Here is a 26,438-nt window from a genome sequence, read left to right on the forward strand (position 1 = left end):
AGAACATTGGTAGGAGAATATTGAGCTCCTGAATTCTTATTTTCTCTTTATACAATAGTTACTCTTCATTGTAAATGTCACAGCATACAGAATCACCTAAGAGTCTGGTGAGGACATCTGTGATTGTGTCTGGAAACTTACTTTAAAATGGATTAGCTGAGAGGAAAGTCTCACTCTGAATATGAGTTGTGTGGTTTCATAGGCTGTCAACCAACATAACACAAAAGTGGGAAAGACAAAACTAATTGAGAACCTCAATTTCCCTTCTCTCTACTTCCTGTTATTCAGAAGTGAGAAATAGCTCTCCTCCAACACATGCTTCTGAGACCATGATGCTTTCCCAAGTGACCATGCATTGGGATGAAGTAGCCACAGACTAACCTGTTGTGGGATATTTGTACACTGTGTGAAAATGTACTACTGTGATTGGTGTAATAAAAAGCTCAGCAGCCAATAGCTAGGCAGGAGGTATAGGCAGGACTTCAGGGCAAAGAGAGAACTCTGGGAACAAGGCAGAGTCACCAGCCATACACAGGTGAAGCAGAATGAGCAGTATGGAGAGATGAAGTAATAAGCCATATGACTGAATGTAGATTAAAATAAATGGGTTAATCTAAGTTATAAGAGCTAGTGGGACAAGCCTAAGCTAAGGCCAAGCTTTCAAAATTAATTATTAAGTCTCCAGGTTATTATTTGGGAGCTGGCTGGAGGGACAGAGAAAGATTCCCTACACTAAAACTTTTGAAATCATGAGGAAAAAGTCCTTCTTCCTTTGCTTATCTCAGTGACTTTTGTCAAAGAAATGCACAACTAACTTATACACTGCCAACTCCTCTTATTTTCCTAGACATGGGTAAATTCAACCTAGTTGCCTACGGCTACTAACAAAGCATGCTGTCCTCTCCTTCTCTAGAGTTACAAATCTTAGCCTACAATAAATGTTGGGCTCTCTCTGTTACACTCAAGAAGCACAATGATCTACACATATACCTTCTGCAGAGATTCATTGAAGACTGCAGTCTAAATTGATCAGGAAATTATCAGTGACAGGGTCATCACTATATAAATCTGTATAGTAGCTGACTTGCATAAGCAAGAGCTAACAATGGTTTCACTTTGGTCAAGAGAGCAAATAAAATGCATCCTAGACCAGATGCCATGACTAGTAACAGCTACAGCATCTGGTAATTCCTATGACACCCTAACTTAATTGCCTGTTAGCCTGTGCAACAACAACAACAACAACAACAGATAACCAGGTCAAAGAGAATAATGGTAGATCACCACAAAACTTCCTCATAATGTAACCATCACATTCACATTGCTAGAGATATGTCTTTTCTAGGGCTATGAATACACATAGTCTCTGGTAGGGAGGAGAATTCTCTTCTTCATTACTGTCAGGAAAATTCACATTTTCAACATTTTTACCTTTCTCAGCAACAATATCAGCTTACCTTCATTTTCCTAAGAGCTGTGTCAGAATAAAGCCAAAGGGTCTCTTGATCATGCACCTTATTACTAACATTTAAATTGGTGACAATGTTGCAATTGACTCTCATTAGGCTGAATTAGTAAGACTTCAAATTGTTTTAGTAAAGTAAATTAACACAAGAAAATGGAATGTAATCCAAATATTTTCTGGGATTCTTCATACTAGAGAAATGTCTCTAAGTTTTAGTAGTAGGGAGACTGTGTCATTGAATGCAAGTTGCTGACCTTGTGCCATTCACTGTGAAAAACTCGGTCTTTATTGGTTCTTTAGCAATCATAAATTTGACAGTTTCAATTGATGCTCAGAATAAAAGAAAAAATGTTCCCTGGTAAGGAATGGTTGACCTAAAACTTGGACTCATCGGAAATGTTCCTGGTAGTTTGATTATCACTAGAATGAGAAACGCAGATCTCTACCATTTGAGAATAAAGGCCGATCATTTATCCCCTGGCTTCTGCATATGAAAAGTACCCTGTCACTTGGTACTGGCCAAAGTGAGAATAGAATTGTTAACCATGCATACGTAATCATGTACCCCCAATGCATGAAGTAAGCAAGGTGTTTGCTGAGCTACTAAATCATAGAATAGGCTGAGTCCAGCAGTTTGTCACTGCTGAGCAAAGGGGGAATTTATGACACTGGGTCTGAGAATGTCTGCAATGCAGAGACAAACTGTAGAAGAACTTGAAGAACTTGGGCGTGCGCTTTTTCACTACTTTGTCACTTTTCTCTCACCCTACATGTCTAATAAGTTTGACCATCAAGTTCACATTCAAATTGCATCATTTGCAAGAGGGAAAACCAATACTACTTGTAACTGATATGGAGCAGTGTATTTATCCTGTACTAGCTGGAAACTATCATGTCCTTGCCTATAACCATTTGACAAAGGAAGAAATTCAAGAATAAAACCCATGAATTTCAGTTTACCAGATAATACTGTTCAGAATTTCCAAACATTCAAAACTGGAAGACTGTTTTACTGAATGCTATACTCCACCAGGAATGGTCTTGAAGGAAATTTTGTAGGGGATTTCTCTTAAGCTGGCAGTCACTTGGAAATTAGGGTGTATGATTTCAAATAAGAAGAGAGGTAGTCTGCAATTCCTTTGCTGATTCATGGACAATAGCTAGTCAGAAAATTGAAAAAAAAAAATGAAGACTGCTAATGGAATTTGAGGTGAGTTATAGACCTCTCAAACAAACACAGACTTTAAAAATATTTTCAACCTTTATAAATGCTGACCAGTGAGCTGTCACTATGGATGAATCTCTTCCCATCAAAAGACCAAGCACATAGAACCCTAGTTTTGCAAGCCATCCAGGTACTTCTCAGAGGACCTATTGATAACGGGACCAAGTCAGCAGGATGAAGGCTGTGTGTGAGCTGTCCAGGAGGTTGATCCTTATCCAGGCTAATTTTGCTACTGCTGTTGTGTTCAACCTGCCAAAAGTAAAAGCCAATGCTTCACTTCCGATTTGGTTTCAATCCCTGGGGTAATAATAGGCCACCTGGTGACAACATAATTAACTTAGATCTTTTATGCTATGGAAGTGTTTGTTAGCTAGGGTCCCCACCCCCACCCCCAGTGAAAATCAGTCCCCAACTATCAATGACTTGAGACAATAACAACAGCAGCATGAAGTATTTCATGTTCTGGAAGTTGATGGCAGGCTGATAATCAATTATGCTAATCTGCAGTGGAGGTGAATGAATGAGTCCAGTTGGAGACGTTATATTATTGTGGAAGAAGAGAAAGTCAGAAGCAGCTGTAACAATCACACTGAAAGTCTCTACTCTGTATGTGAGCAGTATAAGTCATTCCCGTACGTTTTCCTTGCATCAAAATAATTCATAAGGCTAAGCCCAGCAGTTAAAGGGGAAGATTCTACTGCATATCTCATTCCTCAGGAGATTAGACAAACCATACAAGCAAGGGAGGAGGTCAATCCTCTTCTAGGGAATAGCAGATCGCTTTGATAATAATGCAACCTTTTGCAAATCACTCTGTACACACAGGGCAGACATTTTTCTACATACATATTTATTATAATTCTTCTTCCAGGACTAAGTATAAGATATTTCAGAAAGCTTTACCAACTGCCATGTATTGCATACACCATAAGCCTTTGTTATAGCACATATGTTATAGCAATCTAAGGTTGGGAATGCATTCAAGCACACAGAATTTAGTCTCACCACATCTTACATCCCCACATGTTTGATAGCATACTCACTAGCCTACAAAATTGATGTGTCAATCAAAAAATGCACAATATGTCTTTTATCAGTGCCCAGAGTGGAAGGCACAAGTTTAAGAGTCAAATAGTAAAATCAGAAGTGCTTTCTCCTACTACTAAAATATATTATCATTAGAAAAGTTTTTCTTATTCCCCAACACAATAGTAGGGTTTCTCCAGAATCAGAGAGCACCAGCATTATTCCATTTAATCAAAATCTAAGTCCATATTCTGACCAGTTTGTACTTAGGAGCTGAAGTCAGAAACATCATTCTTATGCTTATGCAAATTGCATTTTTTTTTCATTTTTATGCTCATCAGACAAAATAAGAGCTATTGTGAATTTTCTGCCTTATGGTGCTAACACATTTCACATGGCCTGAGGCATCTACAACCTTGTAGCTTTTATTTATAGATACACATTTTTCACTGGAAGAACGAAGAAGAATGGATGCCAAAAGGGACCAGGATAAATTGTGGCACGTAAGTCTCACTTTTCTCATTTGCCCTCTCTGTGAGAAGATGGAACTGTTTTAAGTTGCATCAACTGACACAAAAATAGATTGATGAGAAAAAACTCAGGATGTAAAGATATTTATATTGTAGGATCACACTTACCACTAAAAGAGGCATAGAATAATTCAGCAATCAAAATTACTTGACAAACTGTTGTCAACCAGCCTGTATCATGGCCGTTATTGGCAAACTGCTCCTCAGTGGAGTAATCACCGATGAAAGTCAGGCATGGGATCAACAATGGACTCACTTAGCTCTGCCAAATATCCAAATTTCTAGCAATTGAACCCAATGCCAGGTTATCAAAAGGGCCTGTTCCAAATGCGACCCAACACACTAGAAACTCATTTGTCTTTATTCTGCTTGTTTCTCGAGAGGGTGAGAACAACCACAGTCCTAAAATGGTTTTTTCGGGTGAAGTGGGTGGCATATCTATTTGAAATCAATAGAATTCATGGTACACTTCCCAGGTGTCTTGTTTAGGACAAAGCCAATCCTTTATTTCTACATCTCTGGGAATACTAGATTCTGATGAGAAACAGCTAGTTTTTGTTCTAAATGGATTTAACTGGACCTTTTGCTTTTAATTAGAGGCATCATGTTTCCAGGGCTGGGCAAAGGAATGGCCATGGAGTCTCCATGTAATGGCACTGAAATTCAATATATATCTGTTTGTACATGTCCTGATTACTCCACTGATTAGAAGTAATAATATATTGAATGAATTCCCTCATTAAACTTCTATCCACAAACCTAGTCCCAGAGTTTGATTCTTAGAAAACCCATTGATCATCAAGTGCTAAAACAAATGATTTTTGATAGTTAACAAATGATTTTTTTACTTAGTCTATCTAAAATAAACAGCATTATATCTTTAATAAAATACAATTCTATTATAATTTACTATAACTTTGAGCATCATTATGATCCTGTAATGAATCATTTTAGGTTAATTTCTCAGAATACGCTATATTAAAATTGCTGCAAATTTTAATGAGAACTTTTGTATTCATATACACAGACAAAACATAACGTATCTTTTTGAAAAATTTTTTATTTCACATAATTTTTGGATGGTAATTTTTTTTTTATTGTTGACTCCCTTCTCATTGTTTCTAATGCTGGTAGGAAGTGGTGTAGGTGAAATCAGCACAGGACCAATACCATAATAATTTGTTGCTGTATAAACCAAATGGGAAAGTGCAGAAAAGAGGGAAGGGAAGGATACACTCCTGGTTTCATAGGTGTCAATTCATCATGTCAAGAGGAGTTTTGAGCAGTTCACACAATAATGGCAGGAGAATAACAAGGGGCAGGAAAAGGTAAGGGAAAATATAGGATGAAGGACCCACTCTTAGTGTCTGAATCCCTTCCCTCTATCTACGCCCCATCTTCTAAAAAATGTACCTCTCGTCACAGCACCACCAATATTATATACATGAACTTGTCACAGGCGCTTTTTCTTTAAAAATATTTTATTACATATTTGAGAGTCTTACACAGTTTGCTGGTCCTCTCAGACCAATTTTTCTCTCCCTACCTATCAAGTTTTATGCTCTTAATGAGTGTTTTTAAAACCCACTGAGTACAATTAGTGTTGCCTTTATTCTCTTGAATATGTCTCCAACTACTGGAGCATATTAGACCTATCAGGGACCACACCCTTAAAAAGAATTTATTCTCCCCCTCCTAGCAAATATCAATTACCAATAGCTCCTTAGCTAGGGTTCAGACTTTGTGTGTACTTCCATTCTCCACGCTAGCTTGAGTATCCACAGGTCTTGTGCATTCTCTCATAATTATTGTTGAGTTCATATGTGCAGTTGCCCATTGCATCTAGAAAATATGGTTTCCTTGTAATCACCTACCACCTCTGGCTTTTGCAGTCTTCCTGCCCTCTCTTCCACAATGATCCCTGGGCTTTGGGAGGAGGATGTGCTATAGCTATCCTATTTTGGACTTACTTGTCCACTGACACTAGTTCTCTCCACTTTGACTAGTTGTATGTTTCTATGTTAATGGCCAGCCACAGGAAAAAGAAGTTTCTTGGGTGAGTTTAAAAAATACACTAATATATATATAATGAAAGGTCATTAGGAAGAATACTTATTAGCAGATTAATAATAGAAGGTGCTTCCCTAAGGCCTATCTAGACACAGGTTCTTGGCCCAGATATCAATGCCAGTTATGAGTTGCATATTATGAATCAGATCTTAAATCCAATCAGAATATGGTTGGTCACTCATTGAGATTTATGCCACTATTGCACCTGTAGGCATATCTTGCCAGGCAGGTTATCATTGTTCAGAGGACTCAACAGATGTATAAGATTAATTATTACTTCTGTTTCCCAGTAGCAAGAATAATGTCTTCTAGCAATATGAAAATGGCCCAGTAAAAATGAAGCTTGATTTCATCATGTTCTATGTCTCAAATATGTGATTATTCAGCAATACATTCTGATCATCAAGTTCTGGAGGACAACTAAAAAAAATTACAAGATCTTCTCAAAAGATTCAGGAAAGGATTTTCACAAAATCCAATATGCCTTCAGGATAGAAGTCCTAGAGACAGCAGAACCAGAGGAAGCATACTTCAACATAATAAATTTTCTTAAGTGGTGGATGGGGAAGAGCTCAGCCCATTGTGGGTGGTGCCATCCCTGGGCTAATGGGTTCTACAAGAAAGCAGGCTGAGCAAGCCATGACAAGCAATCCAGTAAGCAACACCTTCTATGACCTCTGCATCAGCTCTTGCCTCCAGGTTCCTATCTTCTGTGAGTTCCTGTCCTGATTCCCTTCAGTGATAAACTGTAATGGTGGAAGTATAAGCCAAATAAATCCTTTTCTCTCCAAGTTGCTTTTTGATCATGGTATTTTCTCACAGCAGTAGTTGCCATAACAAAGACACCTGATTATGGTGATATTTTATTTGTACTGAAATATTTATTTGTATGTTAATAAATAAAGTTGCCTGGGGGTCAGGGCTAATAGCAAGCCATAGCAGAAGTCAGGTGGTAGTGGCGCATGCTTTTAATCCCACCACTTAGGAGGCAGAGCTAGGCAGATCTCTGTGTGTTTAAGGATTCAGCCAGCATTGAGACACACACATTTCATCTCAATACCAACCATAGAAACCTGGAGGTCTGTATAGATGGGCAGTGATGAGAAGGTCATGTGGTTGGGTTTACAACCAATGAGAAGGCAGAACAGAAAGTCTATAAAAAAGACAAACAGACAGGAAGTAGCCTCTTGGCTGAAGAGGACAGCAGCAGCAGTGAAGGGAAAGGTTCTTAGCTCTTGGCTCTGACCTCTTGGTCCTTCAGCTCTGTATTGGCTCTGTGTTTCTTATTTCACAAGAAGGTTACATCTACACCTGGTTTTCCTCAAGTTTTTGCAGAAGGAATCAAATACACCAAAAGAATTACTTCATACAAGAGAAATGACATTTTTCTTTCATATTAAACTAAAAGTTTTACGTTTTTATATAAATAACAAAATATAGAGTCTCACTACAAATGTTTTTATCTCCTTGCCTCTTCCACAGCAAAGATAGAAACAATCATCTGCTGAAGGGCTTATACTTTTGAGTCATCTAGTATTCCATTAATGTGTACTGAATCTCCTGCTACTAAATGTGCATTTTTTTGAGGTTGGAAAAACATCCATTGGGAATGAAATCATCAGGAAAAATAATGTCTCTGTTAACCAATCTGTGTGAGGATTCACCCTAATGTCCATTATTACCAAATAGCAGACATAGTTGGAATTGCTTCAGTTGCATGGGCCACCTCTGGTTTTTTACCTTTCCCTTACTAGTGATGCCCCATTACTAACCTTACTCATTTAATCTTTCTTCTTTTAGACATCCAGTCACCTGTCTACAAATTGAAGTTAACTTTACATACCAGTTATCATCTCTATTAAAAATATACTGCTGATTAAAATGTATCCACATCACTTTGGCTTGTGTCCATTGTAGTTAATATCTGACAAGAAACAATAAAATCCTTTTAAGAGGGGACATAGGGATTGTTGAGAAATTAATACCTCAACTAATATCTTAACTAAAAGAATAAAGGAATGGATGAGATTTCCTGTTGCATAATTTTTAGAAGTAATTAATATCTTATTAGTGGCTAGTGTGTAAGTATTTGCCATGAATACTATGAATATAAGTCATATGCATCTAATGATAGGTTTTATTTAAAACTTAACACTAGTGAGGCTGAACAACAAACAGGCCATCTGTGCTTTTCTTTTGTAAATCTGTTGAAAGATCCCAGCATACTAGCTTAGCCTAACGCCATTTCAAGTAAGGTCTGAAAAGCGCGGGGTGTCTACGGCCGGCCTCCTGGCCCCAGAAAAGGGTACTAAAGGTCAGAAAAACAGCTTGGAGCCAGACAGCAGGCGTGTCAAGCTCGGGGAAAAACCACGAGCTGCCCTGAGTTTGAACCCGGCCTCATTTGAATCGTCCAATCAGAGCCCTGTAAACCATGAGCTGCCCTGAGTTTGAACCCGCCCTCCTCGTGCTCCTGCTGCCCGACCCTATAAAAACCCTCCGCTCCAGCCCAGGGGCGCGCCAGTCTCTTGAGCTTCTTGAGGGACTGTGTTGCCCCGGGTACCCGTGTTCCTGAATAAAGCCTCTTGCTGTTTGCATCTGACTTGTGGTCTCGTGTGATCTCTGGGCGAGGGTCTCTCCAGAGGGAAGACTGCCTTCGGGGGTCTTTCATTTGGGGGCTCGTCCGGGATTAGAGACCCCCCGCCTCGGGACCACCGACCCACTGTCAGGAGGTAAGCCGGCCTTGGTGTATGTCGTTTCTGTCCTGTCAGAGTGTTGTCTGTTTGCGCGCCTGAATCGGTCTGGAGTCAGTGGGGCTGAAGGAGCTGACGAGCTCGGACTTCGCCACTGCGACCCTGGAAGACGTTCCACGGGTCTCTGAAGTCCCCTTCTGGGGCACGGGAAGTCCCCTTCGGGGGCACGGGAACTGTTGTCGGTTTGTCTGAATGTTAAATGTTATATGTTTGCGCGCCTGAATCGGTCTGGAGTCAGTGGGGCTGAAGGAGCTGACGAGCTCGGACTTCGCCACTGCGACCCTGGGAGACGTTCCACGGGTCTCTGAAGTCCCCTTCTGGGGCACGGGAAGTCCCCTTCGGGGGCACGGAAAGTGTTGTCGGTTTGTCTGAATGTTGAATGTTATATGTTTGCGCGCCTGAATCGGTCTGGAGTCAGTGGGGCTGAAGGAGCTGACGAGCTCGGACTTCGCCACTGCGACCCTGGAAGACGTTCCACGGGTCTCTGAAGTCCCCTTCTGGGGCACGGGAAGTCCCCTTCTGGGGCACGGGAAGTCCCCTTCGGGGGCACGGGAAGTCCCCTTCGGGGGCACGGGAAGTCCCCTTCTGGGGCACGGGAAGTCCCCTTCGGGGGCACGGGAAGTCCCCTCTGGGGCACGGTTTTTCGGGGCCACCCCCGTATCAGAAGGATACGTGGTGCTGGCAGGGGACGGAGAATTCAAACACTCTGTGTCCCCATCTGAGTTTTTGCTTTCGGTTTTACACCGGAGCCGCGCAGCGAAACTGTTTCTTGTTTGTGGTGTCGTTTTGTTTTGCGTCCTTTGTCTAATCCTTCTCCATCCAGGCGCGGCGCCTCCTGTCATGGCGCCGGCCGCGACCCCGGCGGCTGCGCTCGCGGCGCCTCCTGTCATGGCGCCGGCCGCGACCACCTCAGCGGCTGCGCTCGCGGCGCCTCCTGTCATGGCGCTGGCCGCGACCACCTCAGCGGCTGCGCTCGCGGCGCCTCCTGTCATGGCGCCGGCCGCGACCACCTCAGCGGCTGCGCTCGCGGCGCCTCCTGTCATGGCGCCAGCCGCGATCCCGGCGGCTGCGCTCGCGGCGCCTCCTGTCATGGCGCCAGCCGCGACCACCTCAGCGGCTGCGCTCGCGGCGCCTCCTGTCATAGCGCCGGCCGCGATCACCTCAGCGGCTGCGCTCGCGGCGCCTCCTGTCACGGCGCCGGCCGCGACCACCTCAGCGGCTGCGCTCGCGGCGCCTCCTGTCATAGCGCCGGCCGCGATCACCTCAGCGGCTGCGCTCGCGGCGCCTCCTGTCACGGCGCCGGCCGCAACCTCAGCGGCTGCGCTCGCGGTGCCTCCTGTCATGGCGCCAGCCGTGGCCCTCCCAGCGGCTGCGCTCGCGGCGCCTCCTGTCATGGCGCCGGCCGCGGCCCTTCCAGCGGCTGCGTTCACGGCGCCTCCTGTCACGGCGCCGGCCGCAACCCCGGCGGCTGCGCTCGCGGCGCCTCCTGTCATGGCGCCGGCCGCGACCACCCCAGCGGCCGCCCCCCCCATGAAGACCCCGCTCCCTGGGGACTCGGAGGAAGAAGAAAAACAGAGAGTTTTCCTGGAGGCCTGGAAGCAGGTTCCGGGCGATGACGGGAGGCCAACCCAACTCCCAAATATCATCGATGCCGCCTTTCCCTTGACCCGCCCAGACTGGAACTTCAATACACCTGAAGGTAGGGAGCATCTACGTCTCTATCGCCAGTTGCTCTTAGCGGGTCTCCGAGCGGCCGCCAGAAGGCCTACCAATTTGGCTCAGGAAAGGAAAAAGAAAAAGGAAAGGAAAGGAAAGGAAAGGAAAGGAAAGGAAAGGAAAGGAAAGGAAAGGAAAGGAAGAATCACCCGCTGCATTTTTAGAGAAGCTGAAGGAGGCTTATAGGATGTACCAGATATCCGAACCAAATTGCAGCGGTTGGAAAGTTTGCAAGCGCTAGGTTTGCCAGATTTATTGAAGGAAGCAGAGAAAGTGTTCAGTAAGAGAGAAACTCTTGAGGTGCGTGAGGAAAGGAGATGGCAGAAACGTGAGGAAAGGGACAAGAAAACAACATAGGGAGATGAAAAAGGTTTTGGCCACCGTTGTGTCTCAGGGACAGCAGAGAGAGGGAGATAGGTTGGGAGAGCGAAGGAGGCCACCCCTTGATAAATATCAATATGCTTACTGCAAGAAGAAGGGACCAAGAGTCACAGGTCCTAAAGGAGACCCCCTACAAATCCTTGCCCTCAGTTTAGAGGAAGAATACCGTTTGTTTGAGGCAGAACCCACGGAGAAGTCACCTGAGGAGCTACAGAACTGGCTGAGGGAGTTTCCTCAGGCCTGGGCAGAGACTGGGGGCTTGGGGTTGGCACGCGATCAGCCACCGCTGATGATCTCACTAAAGGCCTCCGCGACTCCCGTTTCAATCAGACAATACTCAATGTCACGGGAAGCTCATGAGGGGATCAAGCCCCATATTCGGAGGCTCCTGGACCAAGGGGTGTTAAAGCCCTGCCAGTTACCTTGGAACACCCCTCTCTTGCCTGTTAAGAAACCGGGGACAGGAGACGATAATCTCCATCCCCCCTCCTCGAAACCCCCACCAAGTTCGAGAACTCCTGGATACGGCTGGGTACTGCCGCCTTTGGATTCCTGGCTTTGCCGAACTGGCAGCCCCATTATACCCCCTCACTAAACCAGGGACCATGTTCCAATGGGAAGAGAAACATCGGAAAGCGTTTCAACAGATCAAAAAGGCCTTACTCGAGGCCCCGGCTCTGGGTCTGCCAGATCTAACCAAGCCCTTTGAGCTGTTTGTGGATGAGAACTCAGGCTACAGGATGGCCTCCATGCTTCCGCATGGTGGCAGCCATTGCCGTATTACTCAAAGATGCCGGAAAACTGACTCTGGGACAACCATTGACTGTGCTGGCCTCCCATGCAGTGGAGGCCTTGGTCCGACAACCACCGGACAGATGGCTTTCTAACGCCGGATTTCGGGACCACAGCCTGAGAGAGACCCCGTGCCCTATAGCCCAGAAGACCATGAGCTAGCAAAGAAAATGGGGGTGGACTGGGAACAAAGAAGACAGGCATTGACCCATTTGAGCAAAAACAAGATAAAGACCTTATTAGACAGAGAAAACACCTGAGCAGTGCTGCTGAACCAGGATCAGGTACTCCAGCAGGTAACTTCCACCTGCCCAGCCTGTGCTCAAGTCAATGCAGGAAAGGTTCATCTAAACAAGGGGGCCCGCCAAAGAGGCCATCGTCCTGGTGTTCATTGGGAAATAGACTTTACAGAAGTACTCTATCTCCTGGTCTTCGTGGACACCTTTTCTGGATGGATCGAGGCATTTCCAACCAAGAATGAGACGGCTAACGTGGTAACAAAGAAACTGTTGAAAGAAATCTTCCCCAGGTATGGGATGCCTCAAAATATTGGGGTCGGATAACGGGCCTGCCTTCGTCTCCCAGGTAAGTCAGAAGGTGGCCAAACTATTGGGGGTTGATTGGAAACTCCATTGTGCATACCGCCCCCAGAGCTTAGGACAGGTAGAACGAGCTAATAGAACAATTAAGGAGACTCTAACCAAATTAACGCTTGCAACTGGCACTAGAGATTGGGTGCTCCTACTTCCCTTAGCTCTCTATCGAGCCCGAAATACCCCCGGCCCACACGGCCTAACCCCTTTTGAGATCATATATGGGGCCCCACCTCCTGTTGTAGACTTTCTCCATCCTGATATTTCCTCTCTTGCCACCACCCCTACTTTAGAAGCACATCTTCAAGCCCTCCAGTTGGTGCAGAGGGAGGTCTGGAAGCCCCTGGCCAAGGCTTATCAGGAGCAGCTAGACAAGCCGGTGGTGCCCCACCCCTTCCAGATCGGGGACTCCGTTTGGGTCCGACGACACCAGACCAAGAGCCTGGAATCACGGTGGAAGGGGCCCTACACTGTCTTGCTGACCACCCCCACTGCACTCAAGGTCGACGGGATTGCTGCATGAATCCACGCCTCTCATGTGAAGGCTGCCAGGGAACCCGACCCAGCAGGATCCAGAAAGTCAACATGGACAGTGCGCCATACACGAAACCCCTTAAAAATAAGGTTGACCCGCGGCTCCTCTTCCTCCCCCTCCTCTTAATCTCTACCTATCCCCAGGGGACTAGGGCGGCAGAGAGCCCGCACCTAGCTAAGAGGCTCACTTGGCAGGTCATTTCACAAAATGGGGAGACGGTCTGGCAAACGACCGCCTTTCACACCCCCTTTCACACCCCCTTTACATGGTGGCCTAACTTACATCCAGATCTCTGCCAATTAGCAGCAGGGTCAGAGGACTGGGACATCTCTACCACTGACCCCATGAACCCCAGAGCACCAGACGTCTGTCAGGATGGTAAGGGAACTTGCAAATGTAGTGACGGGAGATACGGATGTGGCCACCCTGAAGCTAGGGCAGCCCTGTCACAACTATCCTTCTACGTCTGCCCCCGGGATGGTAGGGACAGAAAGCTGATTAGCCAATGTGGGGGTTATGAAAGTTACTTCTGTAAAGCATGGGGATGTGAAACAACTGGCAATACCTATTGGAAGCCTTCGTCCACTTGGGACCTCATTAGGGTAAAAAGGACTACCCAAGGGGAAAGCCGCACATGGCGCCCACTCACCCGAGCACATTGTTGGGGTTTCCCAGGCGAGCTTAGTACATACTGGGAGGGGGAGGGCCCCTGTATAAACTTCACCTGCAACCCCCTAAACATATCCTTTACTCAGAAAGGAAGGGGGACGGCACAAGATTGGATTAAAGGAAAAACATGGGGACTTAGATTTTTCATGACAGGACAGGACCAGGGATTTACCTTTATGATTAAACTTAAAATTGAGGAGCCCTCCGCCTCTATAGGCCCCAACCAGGTTCTCTCTGACCAAAGGCGCCCCTCTTTACCTGCTCCAGCACCCCCGAGGGCTACCACCCGACCCAATTCGGCCATTCGCCCAAGCACGGCTCCGAATGCCGCAGTAACCCCAGTCACCCTCCAACCACCCAGACCCGGTACGGGAGACAGGCTATTGAATCTTATAGAGGGCGCTTACTCAGCCCTCAATGTTACTAGCCCAAATCGGACTCAGGAGTGCTGGTTATGCCTAGTTTCCACACCTCCCTATTATGAGGGGGTGGCCGTAGTCGGCAGCTTCACCAATTCCTCTTCACCCCCATCAGGATGTGCCTCAACACCTCAGCATAAGCTCACAATCTCCGAGGTGTCAGGACAAGGACTATGTCTGGGGACAGTACCCTACACCTACCAACACCTGTGTAATCGCACCCAGGTACTTGTACCAGGACCCCATTATCTCGTGGCTCCCAACGGAACTTACTGGGCCTGTAGCACTGGACTTACACCATGCCTCTCCCCCTCAATACTAGCTAATACGGCCGATTATTGCGTGCTCATAGAACTGTACCCCAGGATAGTCTATCATACACCTGAAGATATCTATGCCCGATATGAAACAGGGGTCCCCCGTATAAAAAGAGAGCCAGTCTCACTAACCCTGGCCCTGATACTAGGTGGATTAACAATGGGAGGGATCGCCACCGGAATAGGCACAGGTACCACTGCCCTCATGGAAACCAACCAGTTCCGACAACTCCAGGTTGCCATGCATACCGATATCCAGGCACTGGAGGAATCCGTGAGTGCCTTGGAAAAGTCACTCACCTCCCTGTCGGAGGTAGTTCTGCAGAACCGGAGGGGATTAGACCTCCTCTTCCTGCAGGAAGGGGGGTTATGTGCTGCCCTTAGAGAAGAATGTTGCTTCTATGCGGATCATACTGGGGTGGTGAGAGATAGCATGGCTAAGTTAAGAAAGAGACTAGAACAGAGACAAAAACTCTTTAAAGAACAGCAGGGGTGGTTTGAAGGATGGTTCGGAAGGTCCCCCTGGCTCACCACCCTCATCTCCACCCTTATAGGGCCCCTTCTGATTTTATTCCTCCTTCTGACTCTCGGGCCCTGCATCCTAAACAGACTTGTCCAATTTATCAGGGAACGTGTTTCTATAGTTCAGACCTTGGTATTGACCCAACAATACCAACGACTCAACCAAGTGGGAATGGAGCCACATCCCTATTCTTCCCCATGAATGGAGGATTCCATTCCCTGAGATAAGAAAATGGGGGAATGAAAGATCCCAGCATACTAGCTTAGCCTAACGCCATTTCAAGTAAGGTCTGAAAAGCGCGGGGTGTCTACGGCCGGCCTCCTGGCCCCAGAAAAGGGTACTAAAGGTCAGAAAAACAGCTTGGAGCCAGACAGCAGGCGTGTCAAGCTCGGGGAAAAACCACGAGCTGCCCTGAGTTTGAACCCGGCCTCATTTGAATCGTCCAATCAGAGCCCTGTAAACCATGAGCTGCCCTGAGTTTGAACCCGCCCTCCTCGTGCTCCTGCTGCCCGACCCTATAAAAACCCTCCGCTCCAGCCCAGGGGCGCGCCAGTCTCTTGAGCTTCTTGAGGGACTGTGTTGCCCCGGGTACCCGTGTTCCTGAATAAAGCCTCTTGCTGTTTGCATCTGACTTGTGGTCTCGTGTGATCTCTGGGCGAGGGTCTCTCCAGAGGGAAGACTGCCTTCGGGGGTCTTTCACTGTGATTCATTTTTCTCAATTTGAATTAATTTATGTAGCTTAGTTACATAGTATTTCATAAAATATTCTTGAAATTAATTCTTCTCAGTTGCACATAATGTATACACCCTTCAAAATCATTAATAATTATTTTTGGGTAAAAGAATTCTATTTTTAATGTAGTCATAGTCATTGATAATATTTTTTTAATCTGTGCTCTGCTAAAGAAGTCCTTTCTCCATTCAGAGAAATGTATTCATGTAATGGAATAAAACTTTGTATGTGAGTGTATTTGGATGTGTTTATTAAGTCTGGGACTCATGGATAGGACAAAATCAATGGTTTGAAATTAAATATCTGTTAAAACTAAATTAATCAGTATAACAACCAGTAAGTGTTTTAAGTTAGACAAGATAGATGGATGACTCCAGGTGAAATATATAACTACATGAATCTTCCAGAGAAATCTTATAAGCTCGAGGCATTTGATAATTTACTCCTAGAGAAATCATACCAATAACTTTCAATCAAATAGAGAGAACAATGGAATAAACAATAATTATTGCTTCACTGAACAAAAAGGAGACATCAAAATGATTTGGGCTGCCATAATGTAAAAACCCAATGCACAACCAGAAATAAACACTGCTGTAATCATGAAACTTGAGCTTTCTTCAATTGTCATCATATTTTAACACTGTAGCATTAAAATAAAATGCTCATTTGGGGAATTTTTCCTGTATTTACCTTCTACCAAATACTGTGCTTTAATAAAATCTTTATTACTTCCAAGCCTACAAATTACTTTTCCCCAAAGCAATCATGTAAATTCAATGAAATTTCAATCAAAATGAAACAAAGCATGGTAGTATGCATACACACTATGTATACAATATTATTCTATACAGTTGCAAAGAAAGATGAAATCTTCGCAGAAGAAACTCGAAAAGATCATATTGAGTGAGGTAACCCAGATCTAGAAAGACAAACATCACGTGTTTTCTCTCTTCTGAGGCCCCTAGTTCTAAATCTTCAGATATAAATACACATCCTTGGGTATCTGCAGCAACCAGGAAATTAAAAGGGTATCATTACCAGTGCAGGAATGGTGAGCTACAGATAAGGGAACAGCAAAGTACATGTGCTCTGAATGGAGGAAATAGGAAAAAAAGGGATCTAATTAGTGAAGGGGAGGAGACAAATACAGAAAGAAAGAGAAAAGAAACTGTAAGATATCTGCAACAATGATAAGGAATCATACTATTAACTAGCTATCTAAAATACTGTAGTTCACACAAGTTTCTATAAATATACATGTATAGTTTAAAGGAAAATTTCTCACCTGACATGACAATGCTCTCTCCAAGAGCCAAAGACTATTTAACAAAACCTTCAACACTGGGAATGAGAAACCCTTCATTGAGTTGTGGGTCAGAGTTGTCCAAGAGACTCCTAAAACATTGCCTACTGTTCCTATTTTCTTTGGTTGCCTTGTGAATGGAAGGTAAGTCCCTATTGGTAAATAACAGCACGCACTTCAGAAACAGGGACCAGAGGCCCCTGAGCTCGAACTGACCTAAAAGTCCTCTGTCTGAGGACAAGCTTTCATGTTACATGTTTCAGAAAGCACCATACAAGCTTCCAAAGGAGAAGAGCAACCAAACAGTCCTCTTCAGTTATGCAGCCTGTGAAATGCAATGACACCAGTGTGGTACTATAACCTTAAGTGTACAGTAGTGGCATATCCTTTGTAACCAACAGCTCTCTAATTGGACTCAGGACCTTCTTAACAAGAGTGAAACAGTACTGGAAACCCAGCCAACTATTCAGGGCTAACGGAGCCGTGGATCTCAGAAGAGAAACTACAACCAGCACTTTATGAAACCTGCATAATCTCTAACAACATTCTAAATATTTGTCCTTACATCCACAGTTCAGTGTAATCCTCATCCCTTATTAAGAAAACTATTTGTGGCAGATGCAAACCATTACAGAAAACCACAGCCAATCAAAATGCAGAGTTGTAGAGCTTAGTCTTGACTGATACATCTACAATGTGATTCTGGTGCCTACTATTCAAGGATCACTGTGGAAGAGAGAGAGGTGGAAAACATGTATGACTCAGAGGAAGGGGAAGTTTGCTGCAAGAGTATGTCTTCTAGAAATGCCGTAGACGCAACTCGCAAAAAGTCTCACAAACGCATCTAAACTTGGGCTAAACAAAGACAACAGTAGACATGCTTAGTTGGACAAAGGAGAACCTCAGTCATAAACAAAGAATTACAGGCAACTAAGAAATGCAGAGAGCTGGAGAAATAGTCTTCCCTATGGATGAGCACACCACTTGGTTATCCAGTACCAAATGGTCAGCCCCGAAAAATATACATACAAGTAAAATTATAGGGACTGTGCAGATTGTATATTCTGTTCTTAGGAATATACTTGTATATACATTGCATATATGTATATAACAACAATTAATGAAAAAAATCCATGAACTTGAAAGAGAGCAAGAAGAAATACATGGAAGAGTTTGGAGGGAAGAAGGAAATAAAATATGAATACAGAAGTTGTAGGATTAAAAATCAAATATTCTCACTGCTACTATTACTTAGTTCTACCTATTTCCACAAGGACATTATTGAATTTAAAGTTTGACTCTTTTCTTCCAGATATTTTATTTTGTTTTCCATGCATTACGTAAAATTTAGGTGGAGGGGATGGCACAAAAACTATTTATCACAGTACTTGAAATATTATAGGAAGATAGTATTTCATCAATTTGCTTGCTGACACTCTATAATCCCTGAAGTTGTACATTTTCATAGAATGATTCAGGAAGACTAGAAAATGACTGTTCCTTTATAGCTCAATTTCAAAAGAGGAAGTCAAGATTCTGTCTTTATAAACTGTGTCATAATAGATCAAAATATACTAAGTGGCAATTCTGCTTCTTATTTTCTCCTTGTCTTCCCCACCATATCTCATATCCCCTTAACAACAATGGTTGTATATCATTTTGAGGACAACAAATCATGCTCATGTCTACTCCCAGCAACATGTAAGACTACAGTATTCATGACACCACATGTACCATCTACTTTTCTTACAGCAGAAGGCCAATAATTTAAAATAGAACTGGCAGCAAACACGGCAGTGTGAAATCTTTGTTGGCATCAGCAGAAGAGCCTTTCTTATTGCTTTTTAGTCACACTTCCAGTTTTTCCTCTCACTGCCAAGGTGTAAAATATTCTCTTTTTTCTCCCTTTAACGGGTGTCACAAGGAGTCAATTTTTATGCTACGTTCCTTGTGGAGTTTTTGGAAAATGTTTAACTTTCACAGAGATTCTAAAAAAGGTTTCTCTGTGGTAAATAAATGCTGTTTTCTATCAGTCACATTAGGGCTCTTATGGTTATTTTCCATTTTGTGCAATCTGGTGAGGTCTTAAGCATTAGAAAAATGGAAGGGACATGTATTCTAACAATGTCAGCTGTTTAAATTGCCAGTTTCACTACATTTACATTCTTCCACGGTACTGAAAACAACTTAGCACAAGTTGTCACAAATACACAATGATGTTCTGTACTCAAGGCAGAGTTGAAGGCTGAATCAAACCGCTCTGCTATTCTCCAAGCATTTGTTCTGAACAATATTGACCTTGAGGCTTACAGGAAATATATCGAGAAAATTCTATGTATCGAGTTCAGCGAGGAGACGTACAAGTGGGTCCAATATTAAACTGCAAGTACTTTCAGGTTCACCAGAAAGTTAAGTAAAGACAACTAAAGAACAGAGAAACCTGCATGGCTGTGAAGAGAATATTATTCTGCTGAACTCAAAAGCCAATTGATAAAACTGAAAAAAAATAGGCTAATAGAATTAGATTCTGTAGAGTGTAGAGTGATGCATGCAAAGGAATTAAGTAACAGTGGAGGAAGTGGGCTTCAGCATAGTCCAGGAAGCTCCAGTCCCCAGAGAAAGGAAACTAGTCAAGCAATTTGCATAGATGATTTTTCTCTTAGATAAGAGTGAGTTTGGGGGTTTTCAACATTCGTTAATTCTCCCATACTCCCCTTGGTTACTGCTACTGAGGGGCTATAATTCATGCAGGAGCATGTTCATGTTGACTTATGGGCTCAAGTTGTACACAGTCATAACCCATAAAAAGCTTCATGGATAGAGTAACCATGAATGCCCTCTCTTGGAAAGACCTGTGTAAAATACTTGGAGGTTGGGTATTTTAAGTAGGCTATTACTTGGATTTTTATTTGTGCTTCATCTACCCCTAGGAAACTAGAAATGTAAACAAGAACTTGTATATTCCACTCATTCATTTATCCCTTTACTTAAGAAATACTTGTTACATGATCATAAGAATAATACTTCTAACTATATATACTGGACAATTAAGATTTATTATTTTATGTGTATTTACTACATTTAATGATAAAGACTAAGAAAATGTATAGGAGCAACATAAGGCTAGATCATGGTATTCACATAGAACTGTACAGGCAAATTTAAGAAAAATCTGGAAAATATATACTAAGTTATACACATACCAAGTCAAACTAAAAGAAAAGGGAAATGTGAAATATTAAGAATAAGAGATATGGTAGAAAAAGTAGAGCTATGAATCCCATTGTACATTGAAAAGTTAAAGATGCAGGAGCATAAATGCAAAATAATCAGCCAGAGTAACATTGATGTATAGATAACATATAAAAATCACAAGATTTTACCACAACACATACCAAGTTACGGAAGAGAAGAAGTGTTGCTACTCAAAAGTAAAACTGTCAATGGAAAATTAGTGTCCTGAAGAAGTTCCAATGAAATGTGCACTGTGGTAATACTCATAACACAGTGTAAGATCATTTTCTTATCAGCACCTGGCTGTTGCATTCATGTCCCAAACCATCTTTATCCTCTAACCAGCTTGTTAGTAGCTTCATAAATGGCCTTTTTTTTGCAGCTTTTCCTTCATGATCTGTATTCAAAGAGTATGCAGACTGCACTTAGTCACATCTCATTTAAACCATATCCTCACTATATTCAAAGCCCTCTAATTGTCCGAAGTCTCACTCAGGATGAAAATCCGACCTTCTTCTCCTACAGTTCTGAGATTCCAGTGCATGTAGTTTGTGTTGATCTTTTCCTCTCACCTGCTGTCCACAACTTCTACCATCCCATCTCACCATTGCAAGCATTTCCTTGATACCATCGTATCTGAACCAACTTGTGCATTTTTATTTGTGTCTATTCAAAATGCTCTTCCCCTAGACCTCAAGTAGCTTGACGCACTAACTCAGGAGTTTACTATACTCTCACCAAATCTTTGGTAATTTACGTGATTTCAAATGCTTGGCCCACCTTCCAAATATTCCCCATATCTTTTCCTCATTTAGTTTTCACCATATGTATTTAATATATTGTATAATTTAATTTTCATTTTATGTCTGTAAATGTTATAAGAATATCAGTACCATAGGAGCTGGGGTGGCTTTTGTCTTTGATTTACTAACGTATACTAATGCCTTGCATTTCACTTTGAATACATAAGTATTTGTTAAATACTTCGTGAAATACTGATCGTTTAGAACTGACATCTACTTACCACAAATGATTTTTTGAGAAAAGTATGTAATAAAACATTTCTATTTATAGCACAGATGAACACTGTGAATTAAAAAAAAAGTAATCATCAGCTTCCAAAAGTAATCCATGATCACAACCTAGAAGATAGATACAATCCCAGCCCAGAAGGAGGAGCTCATTATGTTGTATATTTAAGATTGTGTATATGACAAACATCCCAGGTTAAAAAAAATTAAATAAAAGTTTGTATTAAGCCCAAGGTAAAACTATCTTCTTTTGTCAATATGGTTATCATCTAACTTGAAAGCACTAGGGATGTGGATAAAAAAAATGGTGACTACACAGGGTGACCAGCTGTGGCTTCCAGGGCTTCCTAGCGACTCGCAGCAAAATTGCAGATGAATTTTAAGGAGACTAAAGTTTCTCTAGAACACATTTATGAAGTATTGTGCTCTGGCTGTTAAGTGATAGATAGGTAGGTTATTTTTTCTGTTTTTTTCTCTCTCAAAATCCTCTGTTTTCTTGCTTCTATTAGTCATTTGCTTCCTATTTAACAGCCTTGAATTTCTTTCTGTGTGAATCAGTCAGAACTGCAAAGAAAATTTCAAGATAATATCATGACAATTCCAATTGCATGGGGGAGTATATTATAGTGAGACATCCGCTTGAAATCAAAGAACAATTTTCTCACCGTACTGATTGCTCCTATTTTAACTTAGTAGCTATGAGGACAGTGTATTAGAAGAATAAGATCCCATCGTTGCTAGTAACATGAAATAAATCATTCCCTGAAGCTAATAACAGATATAATGACTTAGAACTTGAGTAGTTAGTTAAATGGAATAAATCTCAGTAACAAAAATCAGGTGAATTTTGTTTACCTTGAGAATCAGCTTTGGCTTAATTTTTTTTCTTTTTGTTTTCTTCATTCTTGTATCTTACTGATCTGTTAAAATTCATTGATTTGGGATGCTTTAAAGCAGTATACTTCACAGGAGAAAACTGATGTTAAATATGTAGCGGTAGTCTATTATATATGTAGATGTATCCAACCACCTTATTAAATAAGAAACACAGAACCAATGTAAAAGAGAAAGCCAAGAGGTCAGAGCTCAGAGCTAAAATCTTACCCTTTCTCCTGCGGTGCTCCTAGCTCTCCGGGAGACCTACTTCCTGTGTGTATGTCTTTAAATAGTCTTTCTGTTCTGCCTTCTCATTGGTTGTAAACCAAAACACATGACTGCCTCGTCACTGCCTGTAAGTACAGCCCTCCAGGTCTTAAAGGCGTATGTCTCCAATGCTGGCTGTATCCCTGAACACACAGAGATCTATGGGATTAAAGGCATGCGCCACCACCGCCACGCTCTTTCTATGGTTCTAATAGCTCTGACTCCTGGGCAACTTTATTTATTAACATACAATAAAAACCACATTTCAGTACAAATAAAATACCACCATATTTTCCCTTTTCTATTTTAATAAAAAGGAAAAAAAAACAAAAGGTTATAACTAACAAAAGAAAATCTATATACAAAAGTACAATAACTATATACAATATATACAAGTAACAAATACTTAAACAATGTCTAGTCCATTTGTATTTGACAAATCACAGAAAATAATTCCATTATCTATCCTATTTTGGTAAGTCCAAAATTTATCTAATTTACTTTCTATCCTAATTAATCTTCAACTATAACTAACTAATCTTCAACTCCCTCAGAGACCCAAGAAGGAAATAATATTTGCTAACAAAAAATAAAAATAGGAAGTGCATGCAAGCAACTTCCAAAAAATTTGTGAGTTGACAGAAACAGCCAGCTGCCTGGGCAGTCACCTGAGGTTTCTCTGCAGTGTTGGGGCATCATCTTCAGCCTATGGGCTTAGCGTATCTGACAGACTCATCTGTGAAGTAGGATGTACACAAGGTCAACAGTTCAACCTCACATTGGGTGAAAGCAGTCCATGTACCAGAAACACCTGAATTCCACTAGTGTCCTGTCATGATTCAGGATTTTAAATTCTGGAAATTGTTGACGGTTTTTGAATTCAGCTGTCCATTCTTTTTGGCTGTGTATATATGGCTTCATCTCAGCATCCCCTTCTTCTCCACATCCCTCTATTAAATGCCAGTCTACCATTGAGAGGCGTGAGCTTAATTACTTTTCAAGAATAACTGTTTCAGCTGCTGTTCCATTGCACATCAGAAGCCATCAGCCCACTGCCTGTTCAGCTGCCTTTGAAGAAAAGGGCACTGTACCTTTTCCAGATTGCGAAGGCCACTTCAGGGATGGTGCCATATTGTCCTGGCCCCAGAAGATGCCTTTTGATAAAGCCATAACCACACTTGTTTTGGCAAGAATCAGTAGTCCTTTGTTTCATGTTCTGTCCATTTTGTCCTGTTGATTTGAGGATACTTTGTTGTCCAGTGGCTAACTTTTGCCACAATGAAAGTTAACTCCATATGCAGTTTCTTCAATGCCCATATTTTCTCTGAAGTAGATTGGTATTGCCAGGAGCCGACATGACTCAAAAAATAAAAATTTCTAAGTTATTAAAACATTTTAAATGTCATATTCTGTAGATCTCTGAAGGGTTTGAAGATGACCTGTCTATCTAAAATATATCTGCTCAATTTTTAAAACATGTCTAATATGACTACAAGTTCTATTGTAATGCCTAACTACTAACTTTCATTTCTTTATATCCTAATAGTTGGTAATAATAACATTCAAGGATCAGAAAATTGCATTGCATTGTTAAATGAATGATATAAATACAATTAGAAATATAAATATAGCATTTTCTAACAATATCAATTTCAAATTTGTATACAATATAAAACAATCCAATCCAATGTAAAGTATTTAAAACTAGTAATTGTCTTTTCTTTCTTTCTTTTCTTTTCTTTTTTTTAAACAAGAACCTTAAATCTAATCTCCTTTGCTTAGCCTTTTTCCTAACCCTTGACAACAACTTGTAACCAAGCCCCCTAAATAATGAAAATTATCACAGATCCAAAACCCATTAAAAGGACCAAAAAACCACCTGCCCCACACCACCTCTTTGGGAATGTGGGCGTCGTATTCTTAAAATTGCTTGCTGCTGGGTATGGGCAAAGTTATCTTTATCCTGAAAGAAAAAGTTTAGGTTAATTGTCAAATTCTAGGAAAGGTAACTATATCCTTCATTATTATCCAGTCTATGTATAATGCCAAAGTTCAGGGTTTATCTCAAGTCTTTATTCAAGTAGTCTTTGAGACCAGATCATCTCAGCTAGTCATCTCAAAATTGCTCCGAGCACTTTGTAGTTCAAAGCTGATCTGTAGATGATGTTTGTTAGCTTAGTGATATTATTATTGTCCACGTGGAATTGTTATTGTTGTGGGGCCCATTTTCTTTCTGGAGACTTCAGTTGATGTTAGGCCTGGCTGTGATTTCCTGCAGAAAACTGATAAGAGACTCGAACACAAAGACATATATAGGCAGCTAATTGAAGCCTTTTTTCTAGAATTAGTTAGTACTCTATATGACCATTCATATCTTAACAAAGTTTAAAATGTATATATTATTATACATCTTGTAAATTTTGATATAAAATTCATACTTTAAGAAAATTTAAAGAATCAGAACAGAATCAAAGAGTTGAGATTAGTAATAGAATAGTCCCTTAATTAATTTGGCTTTTGTCCTGTCCCATAGCAGAAGATGGCTCTTTTATTCTGGCATGATACAGGGAGGTTGCAGTTTCCTTTTAACAACATGCTTGAGTTTAAAGAAGGAGAGAGCCATTCTCCAACTCCAAAGTCAGCTTTAAATTTTAATCGAACTGGGACTATTAGAAGATCAATAGTGTTAAATCTTTAGAGGAAAGCAGAAACAAACATTTAGGAAGACATGAAATTTTTTAGATAATATATACCCATACACCATTTCGCTCTCTTTCCTGGGATAGATGATTTGTCCCTTTTCTTCAGTTGTCTCATTTCTCTTGTGTTCTTCAGATTCCTTAACCTTCATTCTCCTAAAAGACAAAAACAAAAACCTTTCCCCAAGACTAATTTTGGGGATGTTTCTTTTTGGCAAGTTATCTGATTAAATGAAAAGGCATGTGTTACTGGTACAAGTTAGTTCAAATTGGATGTTCATGCTGGTTGATGACTATCACCTCCTCTAATTAAGAGGTCACTCTTGTTCAAATAGAACCTTTATCAATTTTGATGGGATCCACTGCTTATCTTCTCCTGTAGAAACAAAAGCAAAACCTCATCCCCAATGTAATACATACCCTGGTTTCCATTCTGAGGTCAGCACATCCTTAAAGTATATAGGCTGATTTAATTCTGTAGTTTTTTTCTATTATCCAATGTCTCTCTGCAGCTGTTGTTCCTTTCTCATTGGCACTGAGAAAATTCAAAGTTAATAGAGCATTATGCAGTCTATTTCTGGGAGTTTTTGTTATCCCTTTCTATTTATTTAACATATCCTTTAGAGTTTTGTTTGATCTTTCTATAACTGCTTGACCTGTAGGATTATGTAGTATACCTGTAATATGATTTATATTATAATAAGCAAAAAAACTGTTTCATTTTATCAGAGACATATGATGGAGCATTGTCAGTTTTGATTTGTGCAGGTATACCCATGATGGCCATAACTTCTAGCAAATGAGTGATTACAGAATCAGCTTTTTCAGAACTCAAAGCAGTTGCCCATTGAAATCTTGAATAAGTATCGATGGTGTGGTGTACATATTTCAATTTTCCAAATTCTGCAAAGTGAAACATGTCCATCTGCCAGATTTCATTCCTCTGAGTACCCTTTGGGTTATATCCTGCTGGTAATGGCGTTTGATTGTGGAAGGAACAAGTAGGACATTTCTTTACTCTTTCTTTGGCTTGTTGCCAGGTTATGGAAAAATCCTTTTTTAAACCTTTACTATTGACATGATGTTTTTTTATGAAATTCTGAGGCCTCCAGCACATTTCTTATCAACAATTTATCAATCTTATCATTGCCTTGTGCTAGAGGGCCTGGCAGACCAGTATGGGATCAAATGGGAGCTATATATAAAGGATGACTCCTTTTCCTAATTGTATCTTGTAATTGAATAAATAGTGAAGTTAATTCTGAAGCATCAGGGATAAAT

The 26,438-nt window shown here is 41.7% G+C and overlaps 1 protein-coding gene across 2 annotated transcripts; it reads left to right on the forward strand.

Annotated features, from left to right (window-relative positions):
- The first annotated feature begins 8,528 nt into the window (after nt 1–8,528).
- Nucleotides 8,529–13,328, forward strand: LOC143269039 (uncharacterized). 2 transcript variants are annotated; one of them, XR_013045343.1, is made up of 2 exons: nt 8,529–9,045; nt 12,842–13,328. XR_013045343.1 is itself a non-coding variant. In XM_076553514.1 (2 exons), the coding sequence occupies exons 1-2, from the start codon at nt 10,459–10,461 to the stop codon at nt 13,069–13,071; spliced, it is 537 nt and encodes a 178-aa protein (XP_076409629.1). In that variant the 5' UTR covers nt 10,452–10,458; the 3' UTR covers nt 13,072–13,328. The 2 variants fall into 2 exon arrangements, 1 of the variants encoding a protein (XP_076409629.1); XM_076553514.1 differs by lacking the exon at nt 8,529–9,045 and adding an exon at nt 10,452–10,765.
- The last annotated feature ends 13,110 nt before the right edge of the window (nt 13,329–26,438 follow it).

Source organism: Peromyscus maniculatus, chromosome 17, assembly GCF_049852395.1.
Source record: "Peromyscus maniculatus bairdii isolate BWxNUB_F1_BW_parent chromosome 17, HU_Pman_BW_mat_3.1, whole genome shotgun sequence".
In the NCBI taxonomy this organism is placed as follows: domain Eukaryota; kingdom Metazoa; phylum Chordata; class Mammalia; order Rodentia; family Cricetidae; genus Peromyscus; species Peromyscus maniculatus.

Excerpts from the sequence above, each read along its gene's own strand:
- LOC143269039 (XM_076553514.1), top strand. The coding sequence starts at position 10,459 with ATGGCGCCGGCCGCGGCCCTTCCAGCGGCTGCGTTCACGGCGCCTCCT. Across the intron at positions 10,766-12,841 it reads GAACTTCAATACACCTGAAG|AAGCACATCTTCAAGCCCTC; the intron begins GTAGGGAGCATC and ends CCCCTACTTTAG.